Below are 26,080 nucleotides of genomic sequence, written 5' to 3' on the forward strand. Positions count from 1 at the left end.
TGCTTAAGTGAATGCTTGATAATCCCAAATATTTAGGAAGTAACTTGTTGTTTTTGTTAGATTCACTCCACTGGTAACAGATAAGTAAAATAGATCTTTTGTTCCATATTGTGACATAAACCAGAGTGAAATGGATTATCGAAAGAAAGAAAAAATGTAATGCACTGGCATGGTTCTGTCCATCGGTTGCTGTTTGGATTGAGGCAGATCTGAATGCAATTGTATTAAAGGGCCAGATTTAAGCGGACTAAATTATTGGAGAAGTCTGGCATGAAAACTATGCTTGGATGAAATAAAAAGATGAATAAGATGCATTTAGGTAATGGATAAGGGTGCATTATATAATTATGCCTATAATTTCCCCTCAGATAAAACCAAAGAGCCCATCCTTACAACCCCTAAACCTATCCAGCCTGGACTCCACCACTCTCTAAACTCCACCCACCACCCTGTGCCCAGCCTTGTCTCTGCCCATGGCATGTATCTGGGCCCTGGGGGGGCGGGACCTGCCGGTCTGACAGCAGCGACCATGCTGCAACGCACTAATGAGGAAGAGCGCTGGTTGGCCCGGCAACGAAAACTACGACAAGAGAAAGAGGACAGGCAGTACCAGGTGTCAGAATTCCGTCAGCAGGTCCTAGAGCAGCACCTGGACCTGGGCAGACAGGGGGAAATCGCAGATCTGCATATAGAGGGACACAGGTAGGGGCGTTTTCACATCGGCAGTTGAGGAGTCTGCAACAGTGTTTTCCAACCCTGTTCCTAGAGGCACACCAACACTACACATTTTCAAACTCTTTCTAATCAAACACACCTGATTCACAACTCATCAGTTCGTTAATAGAGACTCCAAGACTTGAAATATATGGGTCAGATAAGGCCACACTTATTTATTTTTACATTACATACATTACATATTTTTAACAGATGACACCTAGAAAAAATAGAAATGCAGAATTATGAAAAACTAAGCAAGTGTGGGTGGTAATAAAATTATTATAAATCAGGAGCTGTTAGAAACCTAGTGAAAACTGTTGGAATGGGTGGGGATGGTATTAAACTGCTCAGACCTCTTGATCAAAGTCTAGTTTGTTTGGTTGGGGTGTTAGAGTTGTGGTTCAGAATTGGTATAAATCCAGTTGCCTTCAGTGAGCAGCTCAGATTTCTGCATCTTCACTTTCAGATTTTGCCACTGTGTCTTATTAACGTTTTGGTTGCAAAACCTTGGGACAGTAATGAAGTTATGGTTTTGTAGCATTGCAGAGGTCAGAGCTAAAAGAGACTGGAAAATGTGTCTGTGTGTGTGGGTGTGTTTTTGTGTGTGACAGTGATAATTACAGAGTATTTCCTCTTTTAGACCTGTACCAAACCATCATGAGCCCAACAGCAGAGATCGTGACCGAGACAGAGATGCCCATCCTCTCCTGGGAGCTCCGCCCCCTCTTATCTCCCCAAAGCACCAGCACAAAGATCAGGCCCCCCTACCTCCAACCACGCTCTGGAACCCTGCGTCGCTCATCGAGACCTCCTCTGACTCTAGACGTACCTTGCACGACCCCCCGAGTCTGGGTCACTACGATATCAGTCGACTTCCCCTACCCCCCTCCAAACATGAGCGGCATTACAACTCTGAAAAGCTGGAAGACGGATCTCGGAAAAGGGACAGTCTGGATAAATATCCCCCCATCCGGCCCACTGGGTTCTCTGAGCCGAACACTTTCTTAGCAGAGCTGGAAAAATCCACCCAGAGCTTCCTGAACCAGCAGAGGGCACCGCTGAGTCTTTCAGGGCCGTACGGAGAGCTGAGCACAGGCCTGAAGTCCAGCGGGTCTTTTAAGAGCCTCCAGGGGCATTCACGCCTCGCACCGGATGCCATGTTAGTGTATGATGAGTTCCTGCAGCAGCACAGACGAGCTGTCAGCAAACTAGACCTGGAGGAGAGAAGACGCAGAGAAGCCAGAGAGAAAGGTAAGTGGTTAACTGTCAATCATTAAATGCTGAAATTGCTGAAAAATGATTATTACTACAAATTATTGGTTGGAGTTGACGAATATTGTTTCTATAGAGTATCTATAGAGCAAGATAGCCAACTGCAGATATTATGCTGATGAGTAATACATTTTAGTGTAAGCAAATGAGATGATATAAATGTAATATAGAAGCAATAATAAGACCATTGACAAGGCGTGGTAAATTTGCAGTAGCTTAATAATACAATATTTTTGAATAGCGAACACTTCTATTATTCAATGAAAATAACCTTAAAATGGGTATATATTTGTCAATTGTACTCATAAAATGTACTCATAAAAATGTGAATGTATGAAATATGCATGAAGTAATAGCGTCTTGAATAGAGCAGACACTGGACAAGGATGAAACTTTCTAGTGTGCATGTATCACTCACTTGGGTTCGTGCATGTTATCAAATGAGGTATAAACTGGAAGGCTACATGTTTGGCGCTAAGCATACGTGTCAAAACTGAAGAATTCTTTGGCCTTTATTCTTACTATTTTTATCCAATGGGGACTAACTGTTATGATTTGATAGTCATTTCTAAGTGTTCATTGATATCTTGTGTAGGTTACTACTATGAGCTGGACGACTCTTATGACGAGAGTGATGAGGAAGAGGTGCGAGCTCATCTCAGGAGGGTTGCTGAACAGCCGCCACTCAAACTAGACGATTCCACTGAGGTAAATCATCCAACATCATGCGTGACTACCAGAGTACTGCTTGCAAGTATTTTTCTTTGTGTAGATTTTTGGTTCTTTGAGGATTCCATCACGTTTCACACCTTAAAAGCAGTAAAAGCAGTATTTCTTGATCAATGTACCTCTCTTCCAACAGAAGGTGGAGTTTCTGCAGATGTTTGACCTGACCACTCTGGCCCGTCGGGAGGAGATGATGGAGGTAAAGAGGAGGAAGAGGAGGCGCATGCTGAGAGAGAGGAGTCCCTCCCCACCAGCTGTTCAGAGCAAGCGGCCAACTTCTGTCCCCCTGATAACCCGCTTTACCCCAGAGGACATGAACAACAGCCCTGAGCTGGAGGACAAGAAACGCTTCCTCACCATCTTCAGCCTCAACCACGTCACACAGCAGCAGAGAAGAGGTACTCATGCAGTTTATCATGTTCATACTGATGCTGTATGTTTTTTTTTTTTTCATAATACATTTCTCTGGACATTTTCACAATAGAGCTTACTTCAGAGTCGAATAAAAAAAAATTTGAAGCAAGGTGGTAGAAGTGTTGATGTGGACCATGTGTGACGCAGCGTTACTTTCGCCTCAGAGCTTCTGGCAGTAAACAAACACCAAGATGCTTTCACAAGCTGTACCTCTAATGTCTGTCTGTTTCTTTCTCTTTTCCTTCCTGTGTTTCAGATAATGAGAGAGTTGAGGAATTGTTGCAGGCCATAAAACAGAAGAGTGTGACTCTAGACAGCATCAGACACAATCCTCACCCACTGTGCAGGAGCCCTGCAGCCCCATACTTGGGTCAGTTTGCATTCCTCTCTGTTCACACATGCGTTTGTGTGCACGTGTTTGTCCACACAGTGACTCTTGTGTCAGCACACACTGTGGTGTGTCATCAGTGTGTGAAAGCAGTTGACAGCGGCAGATGTTCTTCACTGTCTGTTTTTCAGCTCATTACCATGATACATACTGAGTATTTCACTGTGTGGATGAACCACAGGAAATGTGCTGTATGGGAACATGCATACTTTCAAATTCATCTCTGTGCACAGTATCTAGGGTATACTGTCAGGGATTGACCAAAAACACATTATGATAACATGTTAATTGCCTGAAATAGATTTCAGTATAGTTTCCAAGTCCAATAAAAATATGCAATTGTGATTATGATTATGTGATTACGGTGGCATTTTGAGTGGTGCAGTTGGTTAGAGGGGGCCAGTGATACTGATACCAATACACAAGTTGAATTCTGACTTGTGATGCAGCCTAGAATTAAAGGGTTAGTTCACCCAAAAATGAAAATGATCCCATAATTTACTCACCCTCAAGCCATCCTAAGTGTATATGACTTTCTTCTTTCAGCCAAACACAATCAGAGTTATATTAAAACATATCCTGGCTCTTCCCAGCTTTATAATGGGAGTGAATGGCAACCCAAATAGTAGCCCAAAAAAGCGCATTCATCCATCTTAATCCATACGGCTCCAGGGGCTTAATAAAGGCCTTCTGAAGCGGAGGGATGCGTTTTTGTAAGAATAGACGAGTTACAGCAGAAGAGTGATCTTTTGACATATTGACCCAACGCATTGACGTACATCCTACGTCATACGCGTCAGCACGCGGACAGATGTTACTGGAAGCTAGTGATTACAGCTTATAATGTTATAATTATTGATATTTTTCTTAATCTCAACGCTTCACTTCAGAGGCCTTTATTAACCCCCTGGAGTTGTATGGATAACTTTTATGATGGATGGCTGCGTTTTTTGGGGATTCAAATTCTCAGTTACTATTCACTCCTATTATAAAGCTGGGAACAGCCAGGATATTTTTTTAAATATAACTTTGATTGTGTTTGGCTGAAAGAAGAAAGTCATATATGCCTAGGATGGCTGGAGGGTGAGTAAATTATGAAATAATTTTTGGTTGAACTAATCCTTTAAACCACACCATGTTGCTTTATTTGGCCAGAGGAGGACTGGTTCCCTGACTGAGCCTGGTTTCTCCCAAGGTTTTTTTTTTCTCCATTCTATCACCTGATGGAGTTTGGGTTCTTTGCCACTATTGCCTAGTTGGGAACATTTAATTTTCAAAACATATTATTGATCTGACTCCACTGACAATATTTGATGAGAACTGAACTGAGCTGGGCGATGACAACAGTTTTCTGCAGAGCTGCTTTATAGCCGAATTGAATTTTAATTTAATAGTTAATGATCTTTGAAACTGAATCAACACTGAACTGATGCTCTATGTGTTCAAAAACATAATACATAATACAAATCTAATATATATTAGGGCTGTCAAAATAGCGCGTAAATTTCGATTAATTAATCTGAGAAAAAATAACGCGTTAAAAAAAAAAAACGCAGATTAATCCATTCCGTATTGACCTTTGAACCTGGAGCTGTTCTAGCCACCATTCGACTGTAAAATGAAGGAGGGAGACGACTGCTGTGCGAGCAGAGCTCCTCCCTCGTGCGCGCGAAAAAGTAAGCACCGTCTTTGCACTCTCTCTACCTCACACATAATATCTAAATCAACTGACACAATGCTAAAAGTTTGTAAGACCGAATCCATGTTTCACGAGGCGCATTCGGAGAATGACAGGCACCCTGCACGTGCAGCTGACATAAACCACACTTTCAGTAAACAAAAAGAAAATCCTATCCAGTAGTGAAGTGTTTTCTGTGTTGACAAATCTTTTGCGATATCCTAATAACAGTCGCGATTCGCACGCAACGCATCAACGTCCGCTAATGTCCAATTCGCGACCTAATGACTCATTTGAACAGATTCATTTTAATGAATCATGACAACAACTGATGATCTGTCCACACATAATGTGTAGTAAATTAGGCCTACCTATAAAATCAGTTAGTTTAGACTGGAGTGAGGTGAAACCAGAACAAAGCAAGTTGTTGTTAGCTAGGTGCATTCAATTGTATATGGTAGAAAATTATATTTAATATAACTTCTAAATTCTACTTTTTAATACTTTTTTCAGGTTTGGCAAAAAAGCATCTTCTCTTACAAAGCTATAAAATCACTTTTTTTTTCTTTTTTTTTTGCAAAGAGGGCAAGAAAGAATTACAGTGAGAGTGACGGGTACTTTATTGTCAGTATCAGGCTCGCAGATCACGTGGGTAGGGCACTTTTTACTGTTTGTGTGGATGACCATGTCTGTCACCACCGAAGACCATTTTTGACCCAGGAAAAACCCTGCATTGATTCATTTGAATTGAAATATTTAATACTTTCACAGCAAAAATTATGTATGCGATTAATTTAGATTAATTAACCACAGAGTATGTAATTAATTTGATTAAAATTTTTAATCGATTGACAGCCCTTATTTATTTATTTATTTATTTATTTATTTATTTATTTATTTATTGGAAACAAAGAACAAGGGGTCATCATAGTCATTACAAAGTCAAGACAGTACAATTTCCATGCACTCTTTGGTGTGCAATATCTCACCTATACTCAATGGTCTGTGCACACAATCCATTTATGCCAATACTTAATACATTTTCTCCAAGTTAAGTCTAACAGAAAATGTAATTGTGAGGAGGCCACAAATGCAGTAAATGCTGAAGTTGAAAATGTACTAATACTAATATACTAAATATACTATAATATGATATTCCTTTAGTCCATTCTGGTCAAAATTTGATGTTTTGCTATGTTCATGACCAGCATGCAAACTTTTTTTTTTTTTGCAGACCCATCATCTCAGTCTCCAGTCCAATCCGAAGAGCTGCTGAATGGACGGCCCCCCAGTCCTTCCCCATCTGTGTCCGTGCCCCAGCCCCCAGCGGACCCCTTGTCTATCTCGGATCAGCACCGATCCCTCTCGGATCCCTTGAGACCGAAAGACTCTCCCTTCCCTGCTGCATTACCTGACAAAGGTCAAGCCAATGACAGCATCCCTAGCAAGAGCTCTAGTCTGCTGAACAGTGTTCGACAGCCCCCATTCACTAAAGAGAGTTCTGTTAGTGTCAATGGAAAGACCAAACCCTGGGAGAGCTTTATTGCAGAGGAGTTTGCCCAGCAGTTCCATGAATCAGTACTGCAGTCCACCCAAAAAGCCCTTCAGAAGAGTAAAGGTAGTTATCAATTCAAATTCTCTTTTAGATTCTGCTATTTCATTACTTACTCAACACTAACTCTTCGCACCAACAGTGTTCACACCAAGAGAAATGCAACAAATGACATGAACTGTATATAGTTACGTTTTAGTGATGAAGTGTTTTTATTCATATACTTTATGTGAATAAAAACACTCCATCAATAAAATGTAACAGATGTCCTGTCATGGGATTGGAACAAAATAAATAAATAATCCATTGATATATGGTTTGTTAGGATAGGACAATATTTGGCCAAGATACAACTATTTAAAAAGTTGAATCTGAGGGTGCAAAAAAATCAAAATATTGAGAAAATCGCCTTCAAAGTTGTCAAAATTAAGTCCTTAGCAATGCATATCCACTCAACACTCTCTTTTTATACAAAATATCTTCATGGAACATGATCTTTACTTAATATCATAATGATTTTTGGCATAAAAGAAAAATTGATCATTTTGACCCATACAATGCATTGTTGGCTATTGCTACAAATATACCCGTGTGACTTGTGACTGGTTTTGTGGTCCAGTGGTGTGCGGTCCATATAAGCTACGAATGCTCGGCATACCCAAGCTATTTATGGACTTAGCAATTAATATTAACACTATAAATTACTATTAAATCTCTTGTTTGAGGTGTACCATAAAGCCTACATGATAAAATGTTGGTAATACGCATGTAACTGTCTGTAATTTATTTATTTGCCATACGACTGTAATTTTTTTTAAATCTGCCAGTTACAGAGACTTCCGGGTAAGCTGATCTATAGCAGATTTTGTGCCTTTGCTATGTTGTAATGTATTGTCATGACTGTCCCGTGTTCTCATTGGTTTGCTGGCCTATGGGGGATTTCATGGGCAGGATAAGCTGTGAGCAGATCACTCGCCCAAGAGGAAAAATGAGCTGCTGCTTCCAGATCTCGATTGCATAAAATCACATATTCACATATTTGAGACAAAACCAACTAGACTAAATCAAATGGGAGGAAAAAATCATAACTAAAACTATTTTCATAGTATTTCATTTTCTCCATAGGGAAATTTATTTTTTATGAAAACTTAGGCTATAAGAGAGTCCCAAGTAGACCTACACTGTGTGCAGAATTATTAGGCAAGCTGATTTTCTGATCATATTTTTTTTCCAAGCACATTTTACCAATTCCAATCCACATCAATCTTAATAACTACTATTAATATTGTTTTTAATCATTTATAAGTGATATATAATTGTTCATGAAGGCTGGAAATGAAAAATGCCTTATATTCAGGTGTGCAGAATTATTAGGCAGGTTTGCTTTTACAGGCAAAATGAGCCAAAAAAAGAGATTTAACTCAGACTGAAAAGTCAAAAATTATTAAATACTCACGAGAAGGACGCAATACTAATGCAATACTAGAATTTGCAAAGTGAAAGCATGACCAAGGGAAAGCAAAATGCTCATGGGGTCAGCGGGGTCATACAAAATCAGGTGGAAAAGAAAAGACACATGTTAACTGCAAAAGATTGAAGAATTAAGGTGAAGAATTAAGTGTGAAACCATCAGGAACCCTTTAGTCTCCAGCGCCACCATTTTCCAGAACTGCAACCTACCTGGAGTCTCCAGAAGTGCAAGGTGTCAGGATCTCAGAGACTTAGGTTAGCTAAAGAATCCTAAAAAATGACCCGCTCTTAATAATAATCACAAGCTGAAATGTTGTGAAATACATGAAGACTGGGTTTTTATAGGCTTTATAGACAGACAGCTTGAGAGTGACTCCTGAAGGACCAGCACCACATCCTCTTGTACCACTGTTTGAAGAATTTATCTTCCAAAATCTGGCAGTAAGGTGTGGGAGTTTACTTTTAGTCCCTCTCTTATCCTGAAATGTCCGTCTTGCAGAGATGGACTAAAAATGATCTTCCAAAACTTACTGCCAGATTCTGGAAGATAAATTCTTCAAACAGTGGTAAAAGAGGATGTGGTGCTGGTCCTTCAGGAGTCACTCTCAATCTGTCTGTCTATAAGGCCTATAAAAACCCAGTCTTCATGTATTTTATAACACTTCAGCTTGTGATTCTTATTAAGAGCGGGTCATTTTTTAGGATTCTTTAGCTAACCTAACTAAGTCTCTGAGACACCTTGCACTTCTGGAGACTCCAGGTAGGTTGCAGTTCTGGAAAATGGTGGCGCTGGAGACTAAAAGGTTCCTGATGGTTTCACACTTAACTCTTCACCTTAATTCTTAACCCTTTTGCAGTTAACATGTGTCTTTTCTTTTCCACCTGTTTTTGTATGACCCCGCTGACCCAATGAGCATTTTTCTGTCCATTGGTCATGCTTTAACTTTGCAATTTCTAGTATTGCATTAGTATTGCGTCCTTCTCGTGAGTATTTAATCATTTTTGACTTTTCAGTCTAAGTTAAATCTCTTTTTTGGCTCATTTTGCCTGTAAAAGCAAACCTGCCTAATAATTCTGCACACCTGAATATAAGGCATTTTTCATTTCCAGCCTTCATGAACAATTATATATCACTTATAAATGATTAAAAACATTATTAATAGTAGTTATTAAGATTGATGTGGATTGAAATTGGTAAAATGTGTTTGGAAAAAAAAATATGATCAGAAAGTTAGCTTGCCTAATAATTCTACACACAGTGTATATCAGAGCAGAGGATATGTTAATCGATAGTCTGTGCGTTTGATAAAGTCATCAGTTTGCATCATTTCAACTTATTTTTTTAAAAGAATACTGATATTTTATTTATTATAGCATAGGCTACTTATATTTATTATAATTACATTTTACTTTTTATTTATAATAGGCTACTAATACCTAATGATTATATTATACTTATTGTTGTGTCTCCAGGAACAGGATTGAGAAATAACTGTTAGTATTGTGGCTCAATTCCCAGAGAACATTTTGCATATATGTAAACAGGATTAGGAGCAGAGCTTTAGGATTCATTTCAAGATCAGTGTGAACAGGTCTATCTTCTGAACAACTAATAGAATCAAAACTTCTCTTCCTCTATCAGGTGGTACCTTGGTCATGTCAGAACAGAACCATGCAGTGGATTCATCCGTGCATTATAACATTCCTGAGCTCCAGAGCACACCAGGCCGGTCCAAGCCCTACCAACACCCTCCCTCATCTCAGCCCAATGGACAGCACTGCCCCTCACAGCCCTCCCACCAGGAGATCTCTGCCGAGGAGTCTGAGGAAGAGGATGAGGAAGATGACACTGAGGAGGATGAGCCCTCCACATCCAGGTGGCAGGGTATTGAAGCCATCTATGAAGCTTATCAAGAGTACACAGAAGGTAAGATGTGTGGTCTCTTGGGTGGTACTAGGTACTGTTGCATGATGGATATCACAGTTCTTGTCAGCAGAGGAACAGCTCAGTAAATTCCTAAGTTGTGGTGTGCTGGTGTATGTGATGCCAAGGGACTGTTCGGCCCAGCTGTCTTTCACATGAACAGTGTGTGTAGAGGTCTCTGCAAATGAGAATACAGGACACTTCCTCACGCTTACCTTTCCCTGTATCTTTCACTCTGTCTCTAGAGCAAAGCATTGAGCGACAGGTTCTCCACAGTCAGTGCAGACGGCTGGAGGTGCATCACTATAATCTCAGTGTAACTGCTGAACAGCTCTCACACTCAATGGGGGTAAGGAACACACAAACGCTAAATGACGTTTTATTAACAAAGTTTGGGAGAAACACATTCAAATGATCTAACCAATCATCACATCACTCCAACCAGCAGTCAGCAATCAGCATGTATACCCAATCAGCATGCGTAGAGACCTATACGCAGTCGACTCACCTATGTTTCTCGACAGTTTTCAGCATCCCTCCACCACCCCGTCTCCTCACTCTAGCCTGATTACTTTCCAAACCAGAAATACGGGGGAGTACTCTGGGTTCGGGCCAAATACCGAGCTAGGAGCCCTCTCCTCGGACAGCATGCCAAATACGCATACTATTACTATCTGATACGCATACTATTAACTATCTGATTATTTGTAAGTGTGAACTCATGAACTTCTCTTTGACTTTAAATTTTTACCTGATATTAAAATTTATTTTCAGTGGACAGCCTAGACGCAATACTATTTCCACTTGATATTAACATGCATTCCAAATGTGGAATGCAATCTCCTGTGACCAATTGTGGTTGGATTTCATCAACTCCCCTCTTATTTCTTCACACTCTACGTCACTTTCGCGGGAGCGTCGAGTGCGTTGCACAAATAGTATTGAATAAACATACCCATGTTACACAGCAATGAAGTGAACGAAAAGGAATCTGTTGTTGTATATCCAATACGATCACAAAAAAAAATGATGTTAATGCCATGTGTAAACGGAGTCTTTGAAAGTTTGTAGTGTTAATATCTGTGATCAAACTTTCACCAACCTGGTTTTTTCTAGTAACTCTGAAGACCTTGATTAGCTTGCACAAAGACCCTAGTCTTTGATTAGGGTTGAAGTTAAACTTTGCAGGGTAGTGGCCTTCCTTGGTCGGATTAGTTGAACCCTATTCTACATTATGTTCTTACAGCTTGTGGTACTATAGATCAGTGGTTCTCAGCTCTGGCCCTCGAGGTCCACTTTCCTGCAGAGTTTAGCTCCAACCCTAATCAAACACACCTGAACAAGCTAATCAAAGTCTTCAGCATTACTACAATGTTACTGGCAGGTGAGTTTGATCAAGTTTGGAACTTAACTCTGCAGGAAATTGAACATCAAGGGTTGGAGTTGAGAACCCCTGCTATAGATTTATACTTGTTTATACTGCACACTACTCTACTATCCTCTACATTAGTGTATTTCAGGGTTAGAAATTAAAAGGAGTTTGGGGCAATTGCACAATTAAACAATCTATTACAGCTCTTGTAATTAAAGCGGAATGTGAAAATGAGGGAAAAACATTGATTTGGCATTACATTTAGAATTGCTCATGTAGCATCAGATTATTTTCTTGCAACATTGAGCATTATAACCAATCACACACACCTTTCTGTTGAGCTTGTAGGCTCTCATCAAAGTAAAGTAAACAACAAAGTACAGATACAATTAAGAGATTCATTTTCTAATGCGTAAAAAGCAATAAACATTTTAAGCCATAAAATTCATAAACGTTCTTAGCTGGATTTGTCTGTGAAGCCAGAACATGATGTGTCATTCTCCCAAACATAAAAACGTGTCCTATGTATTCTAATAATCAACATTAATAATCAAGAGCAATAATCGACAATAATGATTTGGTCATACTATTGGTGCCCTACCCTGTAATGAGTTCCTGTTTGTAATTTTATAATGTTTTATAGTTAACATGTGCATTTTGTGTGTAGGAGCTAATGGCTCAGAAGCAGAAGCTGGCGGCCGAGAGGGAGAACCTACAGGCAGAGCTGGAACACTTTAAGAAGTGCCTGACGCTGCCTCAAAGCCCCTGGTCTAGGGTTCACTTCAAGGGCTATCCACCCAGGTGACATCCTTTGGCACCACCAACCACCCACTTAGACCACCCCCCACATCCCTCCCAATCCCCCAAACCCCCAAACCCAGACTCATGCTCCGTCCATTCGGAGAGCCTAAAGAGAGATAGTGAGGAACAGAAGATCTGCCCCACAAATTTGCCATCCACTGACCTCCACTCTGACATCATCCTGTGAGCAAAATCACACATGAATAGACATCAAAGTCTCCGAGTGCATCTAATTTACAGAGAATGCCATACCGCTCATTGAGAAAGAAGAACGCAGTTGAAACACAGCTCCGCCCACCTGCCATCTCTTTCCCATGGAGGTCATGCCTAGAAATGCACTTAAAGACAAAAAACCCGAGAAACTATCTGGAGGTACTGTTATGACAGATGACTCTTTTAAATCTAGGGAAGGAAACAAAAAACATCAGATAAATAAAGGAAAATGTTTTATTTCAAGATTTAGAATAAAGTTTTTTAAAGAGGTGCTTCAGCATTGTATTGTAAATACTTTCAAAACAATGAAAAAAAGAATTTTGTATGTTTTTAATTACTTAAATCATTGTTCTTTGGAAGAAAAAAGCCTGCCATTGTTTTTCTAATATATTAATGCTTTTTGGCGTTAAGCAAATGGTTTACTTTTAGTGTTTGCTCGGCTACTGGTCAGAATAATGCTTTCAGGACTTGTGGAGTGATGGCATCACTTCCTTTTTGCCTGAACTACAGTAGCAACGGACCCAGGACCTACCGCCAACACAGTTTCCTCTTATCCCACAAGGCCATGCATCACAGAATAACTTTACTCCTGCATTCTGATGACACACCCACTGATATGTATGACCCAGGATGTCTAACTGTCATTCATCATTGCCTAGTGGTCACCCGTCTCTGAAGAGTTCTGGACTGCTACACTGAGTTGTCTTTTTTTGTCATGAAGCAGCATGCAGCCTCTTTGGATTTCTGTTTCCTGCATTAAAAAGGGCATTTGTACTAAAACATGATTTTCTGATCTGTGTTCACAGAGAACTCAAGCGATGAGAGTTTGTCAGAGGAATTGACATGCACAAAAATTAAATCCATAAATAATGTTGTACAGTAAGAATAATTATATAGAAAACATTTTCGCCATTGACAATTACTGTGCCAAAGTTTTAGAGGTGGCATGCCAAAAAAAGTCAAAAGCAAGTTGAATTGAGTCAATCCTGCTGTAATTGGAAAATTCCAAAAGTTTTTCCAAAGAAAGTCTGCTCCGTCTGAAGACGTTCTTGTTTGCCAAGTTTTTATACCATAGCTTATCAATGACGCATTTTAACATGACCACAAGTCATTGACAAAAACCATGAATATAGGCCTTAAAAACATTTATGAACTCTGACTGCTTGTAATATCTTTTATTTTCTACCTTTTTATACTATTCTGTTAGATGATGTAGAACCTGGGAATGACACACCTGTTTGTTTTCCTGGCACTTATCCCAACCCAACACGTGCTGTATCTCATGTATATGGCACTGCGTTACAGCATGCAGTTATAAACCGACCACATGCCTTTTTTTTTTTTTTTTTTAAATCCAAATTTAGTGCAAGGTTAAAACACAGAAGTGTCTCAAATGCATCTTGATGAAGCACAGGTGAGGACTTTGGTTGCACTGTCATTTATTTCAGCCATGCTGACCCCGAGCAGGCATGCCATCAGATTGATCGCTGTGTGTGTATCAGCTTCACATGAAGTACTACCACTGCCTGATGAGTGCAGATACAAACCTGCCTAACGCACGCATGCACACACAGTCGACCCCAAACTCAATGGAGGACATTAGATGCTGTGAAACCAATGTATGTTTTTTCTATTTTTCTTTTTTTGATGTATTTTTTTTTTTATGTACTTGTTTGAATTCATTGTAATGTAATATATTCTTTGTTGAGTGTAGTAATTAGGTATTTATGGATATATTGCTGTAATTTCAGACAAAAATTAAATATTTCAAAAACGTGTTTGCCACATGTGGATTTCTTTCATTATTTAATGTGCGCATATTTCTGAAACGAACATTGCTGTAGTTTGTTTTGCGCAAGTCTCCAGAGCCGGACTTGGTGTAGTGGATAGCAGCACTTCAAGATCTTGTACTGAGTTGACAGATATAAACATTACAAGATTCCCACACCTGTCAATTTTTTTTGACCAATGCCTTGTGAAATGTTTTAAAACTAAAGAGATTGAGGTTATCCATTTTTCAATACCGAAAACACTTCATAATGAAATATAAATGGAATTGTCACAGTGCAGTATGAATATAAGCAACTCCTGCCTGATGAAACAATATTTTCAGACATCCAGAATTCATATTAAGGAATGACGCATCATAAAGGTGGGAAGTGTGTGACCACCATGATGAGGAAAGGAATTCTGTTTTGGCTTTAAAGTCAGGGTGAAGTGACAGTAGAGTCAACAGTGAGATGGGGTGGACTGAAAGGCACTCTGCATTGGAGTGGTGAAATTCTCCTATTCAAATGTCCAAAATGTTGCCATTTTTTCCACTTGCTCTCAGCAGCAGATATAACTTTCTCAATTTAGATCTTGAATATTCTTCATTAAGTTGTGACTACAAATTAAACATTGTGGTTTAATTCCTTTTGTTTTTGTGCATACAATTGCCAGCAAAATTTGGAAAATTAATTTTAAATTTAGACAAAAATATAAACGATCAAACAGCTTAGTTCCGTTATTTAAAAAAAAAAAAAAAAAAAACATTACATACAAACATTGATTAAAGGTTTTTACTAGACCAGAAAGCTACACTAATAGTCACTATTTACATGCAGTGGTCGAGTTCAGATATGATTTTTTCTCTTCAGACAGTCAACAGTAATATTTTCAAACATCTGTTCAATAAACAAATTTCAGTCCTATCATATGGTTTACTACATATAACACAAAAAAACGACAGATCAATCTGGTAGAGAATGTCTCCGGTATTTCATAACATCTCAATAGTCCTGACTTCTGCCCGGCTGCAGGTTTGAGCGCAGTTTATACATGTAGTTCAGAGAATCGAGCAGAAATGAGCGTGTGGTGTTGATCTCCATTAGCGTGAGGTTATCCAGCTAAAGAGATGAGAGAATGAAAGTTAACAAGTGTTTATGAAAAGAAAAAAACCTGCCAACCCTACCTTTAACCAGGGTATAACATTAAGAATATTTATTGTTTACCCTGCAAAATTAGAACTATACCCACTACTTACCAGACAAGGGACATTATCTTGGAAGCTGAATGAAAATTTAATGTATTATGAAAACTCACTGTAACGTTCAGTACTCAAACCCTCCTCCACAGTCCAACAAGAGCATTAATTAAAGCTAAATGGCAAACTTTTTTACATCTGAACACTGGAATTCAACAATGAAATTATTATTCCATTTTTTTTTTTATTAACAGAAAAAGGCTTGCAAATCATAGAGATTGCACTCATGAATATCAATTTCTCACTGACAAAATTTTTAGAGTTCATATAGAGAAAATTTAATATTAACATAGAAAAGGCCTGAAAATATATTTCCAGGTTTTTTTATAACCGTGGAAAACCTGCTGTGTTCAGAGTGCACAGTATTTCTGTGGTTCTGATCCACTCCAGTCAACTGGTCACAATTTTACCTGGGCGTGAGCCTCCTGCTGGCTGATGAAGCTGTCAGCGGAAAGTCTCAGTTTGGCCACGCGTGTATCCCAGATATCCTTGACCAGGGTTCGGATCTCATCGGCTTTGGGGATGTTATCTGCAGCACTGCACAAAAAAAAAAAAAAAAACCCACTATTTTAATATTTTAAAAGCAAAATATTCTTTCGTAGAGGCTAGCAATAGCAAGCTAGCTTTGAAAGCGTAAAAGGGGAAAAGATCCCACCCTCCCTTCAGAGCACACTACAAAGCCATGCCTCCTCCAAAACTCATTCTGAACAGGAAACTAAAAAAAAAAAAAAAAAAAAAAAGTAATTGACTAGAGGTTCTGACAAAATATGAATTGCTGCAGTCTATTTAAAATTTTTGAATGATTCAATGATTCGCTCAATTAGGGGACACTTGAAATTCAACAATGTTTTTGATCTGCCTGCAATGACACCATTGTATGCGAAGTGAACTGAGCTGGATGATGACATCACTGTTTTCTCCAGAGCTGCTGTATAAATAAATGAATTATAATAATAACTAATGTTTTTTACAATGGAAATTAATCAACACTGAACTTTACTTAAGCTGGACAATGACACTATTTTCTTCTAGAGCTGCTGTGCAGCCAAATTTTCACTGTAATGCTGCTTTGACAATCTGCACTGTAAAAAGCGCTTTAGAAATAAAGGTGACGTCTTGTTTCATTACTGGATGAATCAGCATTTTTGAACAAATCACTTGATGAATGATTCAATCACAGATATATTTTTTAACAATCACTTGTCGCCACTTAGTGGAGAACAATGTAATCGATACAATCATTATTTGAAGCACCAAGTAACTTTTAAAATGTGATTTGCTCTATTTTGATTGCTACTGTAGAAATCAGTGTTTATATCCAAAATGTAAACTTTTATCAGAACATCTGTGATCATTTGATCATTGTAAGACAAAAATAATGATACTGTGTGGTTGAAAAGACTGTTTGTGAAGCAGTTTCACAACATAACTACGAATGCAGATTTGAATGTACAGGTGTGATTTTTGGACACAGGCGGATTGTGAGCATTTACGAATAAGACCGTGTGGGTGTTTGAATCGAAATAGCAATCTTTTAATGATTAATTGTGCAGCTTTAGTGCACAGCCAGAAAAATATCTGTAAAGCGTTGGTGGAGGGTGGAACGTATCGCTTTCAAATTAGACCAGACAGCTACGGTAATAGTGCAGCGGTCGTCACTATTTACATGCCAAACAACAGCAGTGGTCACGAGTTAAGATTTGTCGTGTCAACGCTGATATTTAGTTGACGTCAATATTTTTAAATCGACTGATCATTTTATATTATTTTACCTTTTAAATTTTGTTTTCATGCTTGGACTAAAATAAGTTTCCTCCACACCACTAGTATGAGCTGAAATACAAAAATACAAAATTTTCCAAGAATGTTGGGTGAAGCGGACTCGAGTGTGATGTCAAACGAGTTTGTTAGCAAAAGTTTTCAAAGGCCGAATGGGTCTAAAGTATGGGAGTGCTTCAGATTAGCTGATAATAAAAAGGTGGTTTGTACACTCTGTAAGGTTTCGTTGGCATAACATAGCAGCTCAAGCTATCAATGCATGAACATCTGAAGAGGAAACATACAGGGGCTTCTGGATGATGGGCCGCTGCAAAAGGCAAAGCCACAGCCACTGTAAGTGTTTTTGTCCATTAAATTAACTCAGCCTTTGTAGGCAGAACTTTTAAAATCTGCTGTCCTTTAAGCTGCTAAATACTTTTTGAATTAAGAGAAGTTGAGAATTGAGAACCACTGTAACGGTTAGATTGATCTGTGCCTGCGTTTGTTAATGTGCAGGCTTGATGTATCCGACCATAATTTTTACATTTATATAATTTTGTTGTATTTTTTTTTTCTCTCAGTTGCAGGCAAAGCCATGTGACTGAATTCCTGCAAAAGAAGGACTGTTCACCACAACTGGCTGCAGCGCTTACTGATAGTGTCCTGAATATGATTATCAAAGACATGAGACTACTGTCAATGGTAGATGATGAAGGTTTCCGTGCTATGGTTAAAACATTCCAGCCTGGCTACATTCTCCCTAAAAGAACATGCTTCACCAACATGATGGAGAAGAATTATGGTAATGAATTACAGAAAGTCAGAGATGCCCTCTCTTCATGCTGTTCCATGATCAGTTCAACAACAGATGCCTGGACAAGTATTGCTACAGAGGCGTACTTGGGCATAACCTGTCATTTCATAAACAATGACTGGGAGCTCATGAGCTACTGTTTGACTACAATGCCACTCGAGGAAAGAGACACTGCAGAGAAAATTGCATCCTGGATTGAAACAGCAATTGAAAAGCTTGGATTACCTGCAAGTAAAATCCAGGCTGTTGTACATGATAATGCATAAAAATGTGGTGGTAGCCCTCAAACTGTTAGAAGAGAGGCATGGGATATCTTCAATTTGCTGTGCTGGCCACACATTACAGCTAGTGGTAAATCATGCATGAAGAATCCCCAAATAACCAAAGCAATTGGAGCTACAATGTTCTTAGTGGAACATTTCAAAAGCAGTGAGACAGAGGTGGCCTATCACAGCATGTCTGTCTGACCCAGAGGTTACACGGTATACTGTGTTAATAGGTTAATAAATCAAGGTTATTGGTCTTGTTTAGTGCTTTTTGCTTTCATAATATCCCACCTAAAACATAACTTAAAGCATGGAATTAATTGCTATAGATTTTCTTTTTTTCCCTTTTAAGATATTATGTTTTGTAAGGGGCAAAATATTGAGACCCCTTCATCCTTCGAGGCGTTTCATTCTAACCGCTCAAGGACCCTAATTCTTTTTATGACTAGTATGTTGAAATTCAGACAAGTAATGAATTTACATTTACATTATTATATGAAATCCCCTACTCCAGTCAGCCATTGAATACTATGGGCCTAAAAAAAAATGTGTAATTTTCTATCAGGTATACCTTGGCAGAGCGTTTGGATTTTCTTGATGCAAAAACCCCCCTGCAACTACCTCTAATGTTACAGTTGTGCCGGAGTCTGAGAAGAAAGCTGATGATGCAGATTGTGACAACAATGTATCTGATGATGAGGTGGCATGCGATTATAAATGCTTACCATCAAGGTTGCTGAAAGGAGAGGGCTTAATCTCTGATGATGCTTTTCAAATACCCCTCTTTGACATGGCAGATATACCTGAATGTCCTGCGGCCTTAGTGAGTGCATCTACAGAGCCAAACATCAATGCTGTTGAATAAAAAGAAAATAATCCAACAACCCCTGGTCCTATGCATAAGAAAATCAAAGACAAAGAGCAGAAGTTCAAGAAAATTAAGACAGATACTAAAAAAACAATACAGGCTAGGCGTCAGCAACTCCATCCCTATCAACCAATCCCATCATCACGTCAGATGATCCAGCAGACATTTTTCTAACATTCTATCCCAAATCACTACAGGATATCACCCTGGAAATGTTGAATATATGCGCAGCACAGAAAGGTGCCACCCTCAGTCTGACTGATAAAGAGCTCGTAACATTCTATGGCATTCTTTTGACCACTGGGTACAACTCAGTCCCAAGACGACGTCTTCTTTGGTCAGACGACAATGATGTCAACAACAAAAGCATTAAAGAGGCCATACGGAGGAACAGATTTGATGAGATAATGGCTTCCATTCATCTTGTGGATAACATGAAAATCACAGATGACCCTTTCTTCAAGGTGCGTCCCGTGTTTGAGGAGCTGAATAAAGTCAACAAACTGGAAAACTGATTGTGAGATGGAATGACAACAGCGTGATTTACCCTAAACATGTTACATGTCTAGTCGGTGTCTCCCTCCTTCATTAGCCAAGTTTCCATATAGTTTTTGTGATGTTTTGTTATCAACAAAGCAAATATACGCAAAAATAGGATTTTAATATTAAATAGGAAATTTAAGAAGACGATGGCGAAGTGGAAACTCGTCTGACAGGACTTTACTGCCTTTATTTGATGAAGTGCAGGTTTGGACACAGAGCAGTTAATTTGTCTTGTATGAAATTTTTTTAAGGTCCATAAAAAGACTGGTACAGTGAAATATTAGCCTAAGTCTGCATATTGCAGCAATCTTTAACGCCTTGAACATGCAGTCAAGCCAGTCGCGGTTTGACGCGGCCCGGAATGCATTCAAAGCAAAAAAGTTTTATTCGTTTCAATTTCAGTTCAATAACATCAAACCGATCAAAAACATAGAATTTTTTTTGCTGTAAACATTTTATTTATGTATTTAACCTTTTTTTAAATGGTCTGCACTAGCTAAACTGAGGCTTATTGTCACACATAACATTTCTAAAATTCTGTTAGAGCTTTATTTTCCTAATTTATTTGAGATAAAATTATATATTAATAAATTGCACTTTTAAAAGTATTTTATTTACAAGTGTGAAGTTGATTTTCATTTGTCATGTAGCCTAGAACCACGTCTGATCATGAAATCGAAACAGACTCATGATTTTATGACAGCACTTTTATTTATTCAGATACAGAAGTAGCATTTCTGTATTTTATTATACCTTTCTTTTTGTCAGCGTTGAAAACTCCAACATTCTTCCTTAATTTGACAGAAACTCATGATGCATCTTTGACTACGGAGAAGCGGTGTTTTAAGGGGAGCAACACCACGAACGTGGATGCTGTATGCATGTAGGCTATAGGCCAATTCTGTCATGTGAGACCAAATTTATTTGCGTTAAAGCCGAAACCATTTTTTTTTTTCGACATTTGAAGTATCAACATAGAATTTTTGCACTAAAGATAAACGGAAAAATATTGTGTCGACATTTGAGAAATTTTATCGACAAATGGCATTTCCATTAGCTATATCACTAAACATTTTGAAACGCTAAACCTTTTGAAATGCTAAACCTTTTTTCGCAAAAAAATCCTTGGATGGTTGTGTTTTTGGTTTATTCCCATGACCTAGTTTTCTCCCATCTGTCTGATTAGTCATTTAGTTCACCTGTTGTCTCATTAGTTATCTAGTTAGCCCCTGTGTTTTTATACCTTGTGTTCCAGAGATTGTATATTATGGGGAGATGAGAGGGTCTGTATCTCTTACCATTGGAGAAAGCGTAACGGCTAACTTAATCACGTGCGCCATCTCTCAGCCTATTGTGTAATGGCAGTGACATCGTTGCATCGTCGCTGTTCAAAACTCCTTCCCTGCGTACCGCCTATGTGTACCGCCAGGGCCAGAGCATTAGCATTAGCCGTTATGTTTTTTTTGGCTAAAGGTTGCAGGCTTGCCTTCCAGTGGCTTTGTTGTGTTCTCCCTCAGTCTGTGTCCGATCTCATCAATGCATATGTCGAAGTTATGGTGTTTGTAAAGAGTTTCCTAAGTTTAGTTATTAAAAGATCCTGTTTCCTATTTATCCTCGTCTTCATGAGCTTCTACTAACATGTTACGTGACAGAACAGGAGAAAAGGTCAGGGAAAAATCTGTAGATGGAAAATCTCCACACAAGTGCATTTTGTTATATACAGAGACACTTTAAAAGGTCTAAAATGACTTTTCCAACATGTATGTTAGTTTGTTTTTACTTGTTATTTTGCACTAGTGATGGGGAGTCGACTCCAAAATAGCCCTAGAGTCGAAGTTGACTCCAGCACAGGAATCGTCTCTCGTTTTTTTTGATTACATTGCTGTCTGAAATCGCTCACTCATGCGTAAGAGAGCTGGAACTGTCGCAGAAACAACGTCACAGTCACATAGTTTTATCCTACATGTAGCTTATTTACAATAAAATAATAGACAATTACATTAGCCATGGTATCCTAATTTGTGTTCATAATCATTAAACTAATATTTTTTTTAAAAAGCCAACAAGAATAAACTCATTAATAAGTGCACATTATTCTATGTATATAGCCAAGATATTTTTAGTATCTGGAACTCTCCTGTCCAGGCAGCTTTTTGTGCTATTACAATTGATGACAATGCACTTATCGCCCTTACCCAACTTTGATGAATTAGATGAATTAATTAAAGAATACATTACCTTCTCTCTCGTTTATTTAACACTGAAATAATATTCGACAAAGGATTTTTCTTGTGATTTTTCCTCTTTAAAATTAGTATTGGCAACATCATTTCAAGGTAATGTCATCTCTAAACTAGACTAAATTGGCCAATCATGCTAAAAGTGTATTGTTTTAATAAAGGTAGTTTTAGGCTTTGTGGTGGGGAAAAAAAAGAATAGCCTACATTTAGTATATAATAACGATGATTATTATATACTAGTCAATTCCAGGAGTCAATTCCATCAACACCTATGTTAAGTAGGGTTGGGAATCGTAAGAAATTTTCCGGTTCTGGTTCCGATTCTGCCTAACGATTCCGATTCCGGTTCCATTAAAATAATTAAACAACTAATAAAAAAATAGTAAGGGAAAAATGCACAATACTCGACTCAAACAGTCATTTTTGTGTTTATTATTCTTGTAAAATGAATTTAACAGACTGCTAATCTCATATTCGCTAACACTTTACAATAAGTTATCTACATTAACATGAACTAATAATGAACTGCATTTGTACAGCATTTATTAATCTTTGTTAATTTACTAATACATTATTAAAATCAAGAGTTGTATTTGTTAACATTAGTTAATCCACTGTGAAGTAACACGGACAAACTATGAACGGCTGACTTTTTTCAGTGTTTTCATTCGAACAGCAGCTCAGTATTGGCCGGCTGACATAGGAGCCGGCCAACAATGAGCCCGTGTTCAGACACAAACACTGAAGCTCTGCAATGAAAATAGCATAGCAGTATGACAAGAGACTTTGTGAAGATGAATTTGTTGAATAAAGTCAGTGCTTCCCACACATAGACTTTACTTGGGCGGGCCGCCCACGTATAATAACGGCCGCCCAATTATATTCAGAGACACATTTTTGCTTTTATTATTTTTATCCTCTTATACTTTTATATCCACGCAAGATAATGAAACCATCCGCGATCGATTAACTACTCGTTATGTGTGAGTCAGAACGGTTTACTCCTGCTAACATTCAAACGGGCGCTGCATTTTGCAAAGTCACAAGGGGGCGCTGTTGCGAGTTCTACAAGCTCACGCGACAGCGCTTCAGACTGCTTCAAAGTGATTCTCAATCAATGAAAAGCGCAGATTTATGCCAAGCGATTGCTAATGAACTCAAGTTGATGAATTATTACAATGTCCTTTATATAAAATTATTTAGACGATTGTAAGAATCTGAAGGATCAGCCTGCAATAGTACAGATATTTCAAAATAAGAGTCCCAGTGTATTTCGGGCTTGTTTATAATTAAAAGTCACACGCTAAGTTTTTTCTTTTGGGCATTATTGGTATTTTAGTTTCACTATAAATTGTATTTAATTTGATTTCCATTTAATTCATAATAAATTATCGTAGTCTCCCTCACAGAAAGAAAAGAATAAGAACATTATTTGACTAAGAACATTTAGGCTACTAGTAAAATCTGTGTCCCATTCTCTGAGAGAGACACTATATGACAGCAAGGAGAACATAGGAAAAGGTGAACCATTTAAATACTGTAATTTTGCATAATTTACAATGCATAATAATGCATAATATTAGTATGTAATTAAATGTAATATGTTATTTAATTAAAACTAATTTCAATAAATAAAAATACTGTTAAAAATCACACATTGTTTGTTTGTCACATGTAGTAGACCATTTTTGTGCCGTGGGTAATAGGAGGATTTTTCGCCCGGCTACCACCGCAAGTATATTTCAAACCTGTGGGAAGCACTGAAAGTCATTATTTTTGTTTTGTTTTTACGCACAAAAAGTATATTCATCACTTCATAATATTAAGGTTGAACCACTGTAGTTATGTCGTTGGTTTTAATGGTGTCTTTAGTACCTTTCTGGACCTCAAAAGGTGCAATGTCGTTGCTGCCTATGTGTGGATCAGATGCCCTCGGATTTCATCAAAAATATCTTAATTTGTTTTCCAAAGAAAAAACGAAGGTCTTATGGGTTTGGGACGACATGAGGGTGAGTACTTAATGACAGAAATGTCATTTTTTCGTGAACTAACCCTTGAAGCTCATGCTTGTTGTCCATCTGGATTTATCTGCCTGTAACATTAGAGCAGTTGTGCATCTCAGTAACTGTAAACGCACGCTGGCAAGATTTTTTTTCTGGCAAGATATTATCAGCTTTCATTTACATGAGAAATAATTAAACCTGGATCATTTCATGTGCACACTGCTTTTTCTCCAAATAAAGGTTTCGGCTATCCAACCGTGGTTTCAAATATACCTTCAACCAGCTGTCTCCTTAGTCCCAACACTAAAAATGTAATTTTATTCCACAGATTTGAGCAGCTAAAATTACATTCCTTATTAAGATGAATACAGATGCATCAAGCAAACAGACATTATTTAAAAGCCACAAAACGTCTTTCATATGAATATGCTGAAGGTGATCTGGTACTCACTGGTTGAGTAATAATTTGGTCAGCTCCATGTAATATGGACTCGGTATGGGAGTGAAAGTGTCTAGCTTTCTCTCCTGTTCACGGATCTCCTCTAGTTTGTCTGGAAATGAAAAGATCATTTGTGTTTAGAGCAGGTTTCAGGAGAGATGGTGTGCCAGCACAGCCATGTATGTGATTGAACTCACCAGTGTCCATCCATTCTGGAGGAACTATCCTGCATTTCTGCCTTTGTTTAAGATTGAGGGCCAACCACACAGGAACTTCCACTGGCAGACCTGGATTAAATGGGCCCAGATCTCCCTGAAAGTTAGTATATATACACATCATGTCATGCATTTGAAGCAGGAATCAATGAACACTGAAGTAGCAGTGAGTGTGACTTAATTATAGTATAACAAAATGTGTGACACACAAACACATGGGACAAAATAAGCCTGCATAATTGATAAAAATAAGTTTAAGTCTTAATTATTTGGATTAATCTTTTAAACAATTTTAAAGTACTGACTGATGTTTCAGAGCGACATCTTGCTTCCTCCATTTCCATATAAAATATGTTTTTGTGCTGGCTGTAACTCAGTGTTTGTGTTTGTGTACAGGGGCTAACGCTATATTTATGAGGGACAAATGTCCTCTTGTATAGTGAAATATTATGACGACCGACCAGTGAGGACATTTTAGTTAAGTTTAGTTAAGCCTTTTTACTTGTTAAAAAAGGCTTATATATCGGCCAAAACACGTCATTCACACGAAGACACACGATTCAGTCTTCCGCATACTGATAGCGACTGAACCAATACTAATAACATAACAACGCATAATACCATCGTCACACACGGCCACACATTACTACTAATAAACAACAACAACAACAACAACAACATGATGTACATGTCATATTTACTCACCCCAATCAAATAGATTTTGTCGAGACTGAAGTTCGGGATTATTTTTACCATCTCTTTCTCTGCGAGAAACTCTACCTCCGCTGGATCCATTCTGCTGTGACAAGTTTTCCCGCGTATCTCTCAGACGTGTGTCTATGACGTTCGGGAGGCGAGGCAACTAAAGTTGCCCTGAAGCAACGCTTCAAAGCTGCCCTCTAATGGTTATTCCTGAACCTGCAGTTGTTATTAATTGACAGCACAGCACTTAGGCTATTTTATATTTTTAAACCATAGATGCAGAAAATCCCACTATATGGGCCATTCCACCGAATGGGTGCAATTTGCTTGTTGTAACTCTTCCAAACAAAGCTTCTATTTTTAAATATCTTTTTTGTATATATATAATAACATATTTAACTATTCAAAATATGTATTGGTCCATCTCAGGTTACTTTATTTCATTTTTACAAGGTTTTTAGGTGGAAGATGAATGCATTTTTCTCAGTCCTGTTACTAAAACTCATGTTTAAAAACATGTCAACTAATTCCTTTGTTGTCCCCTAAAGGAGATTGCTGTTCAAATGTTCAAATAATTGATATTTGCCCTTAAAAAGCACTATATATATGCATGCAAGGTTAGGCTAAGTTTATCAATTTTTGTAATGCAATTTATTAAACAATGGGATAACTGATGGACC

The 26,080-nt window shown here is 38.2% G+C and overlaps 2 protein-coding genes across 3 annotated transcripts in view; one reads left to right on the forward strand and one right to left on the reverse strand.

Moving 5' to 3' along the window:
• The window catches only part of gse1b (Gse1 coiled-coil protein b), a 274,409-nt gene extending 260,106 nt beyond the window's left edge, over positions 1-14,303 (forward strand). For both annotated transcript variants that reach the window (XM_048167742.1, XM_048167743.1), the window contains exons 9-17: positions 369-702; positions 1,358-1,968; positions 2,585-2,697; positions 2,852-3,113; positions 3,386-3,499; positions 6,430-6,813; positions 9,860-10,144; positions 10,387-10,490; positions 12,181-14,303. In XM_048167742.1, the coding sequence (XP_048023699.1) occupies positions 369-702; positions 1,358-1,968; positions 2,585-2,697; positions 2,852-3,113; positions 3,386-3,499; positions 6,430-6,813; positions 9,860-10,144; positions 10,387-10,490; positions 12,181-12,318 (2,345 nt within the window). In that variant the 3' untranslated portion in view covers positions 12,319-14,303. The remainder of the gene's footprint in view (positions 1-368; positions 703-1,357; positions 1,969-2,584; positions 2,698-2,851; positions 3,114-3,385; positions 3,500-6,429; positions 6,814-9,859; positions 10,145-10,386; positions 10,491-12,180) is intronic.
• A 771-nt stretch (positions 14,304-15,074) lies between these two features.
• Positions 15,075-25,559, reverse strand: gins2 (GINS complex subunit 2). Its single transcript, XM_048167744.1, has 5 exons — positions 25,404-25,559; positions 24,681-24,795; positions 24,496-24,595; positions 15,963-16,089; positions 15,075-15,415 (listed from the first exon to the last, which is right to left on the reverse strand). The coding sequence occupies exons 1-5, from the start codon at positions 25,491-25,493 to the stop codon at positions 15,299-15,301; spliced, it is 549 nt and encodes a 182-aa protein (XP_048023701.1). The 5' UTR covers positions 25,494-25,559; the 3' UTR covers positions 15,075-15,298.
• Positions 25,560-26,080: the final 521 nt, after the last annotated feature.

The sequence above is a fragment of the Megalobrama amblycephala genome, linkage group LG19 (genome assembly GCF_018812025.1).
Source record: "Megalobrama amblycephala isolate DHTTF-2021 linkage group LG19, ASM1881202v1, whole genome shotgun sequence".
NCBI lineage: Eukaryota > Metazoa > Chordata > Actinopteri > Cypriniformes > Xenocyprididae > Megalobrama > Megalobrama amblycephala.

Excerpts from the sequence above, each read along its gene's own strand:
- gins2 (XM_048167744.1), bottom strand. The coding sequence starts at position 25,493 with ATGGATCCAGCGGAGGTAGAGTTTCTCGCAGAGAAAGAGATGGTAAAA. Across the intron at positions 24,796-25,403 it reads ACAAAATCTATTTGATTGGG|GGAGATCTGGGCCCATTTAA; the intron begins GTGAGTAAATAT and ends ACTAACTTTCAG. Across the intron at positions 16,090-24,495 it reads ACCAAATTATTACTCAACCA|TGCTGCAGATAACATCCCCA; the intron begins GTGAGTACCAGA and ends TTTTTTGTGCAG.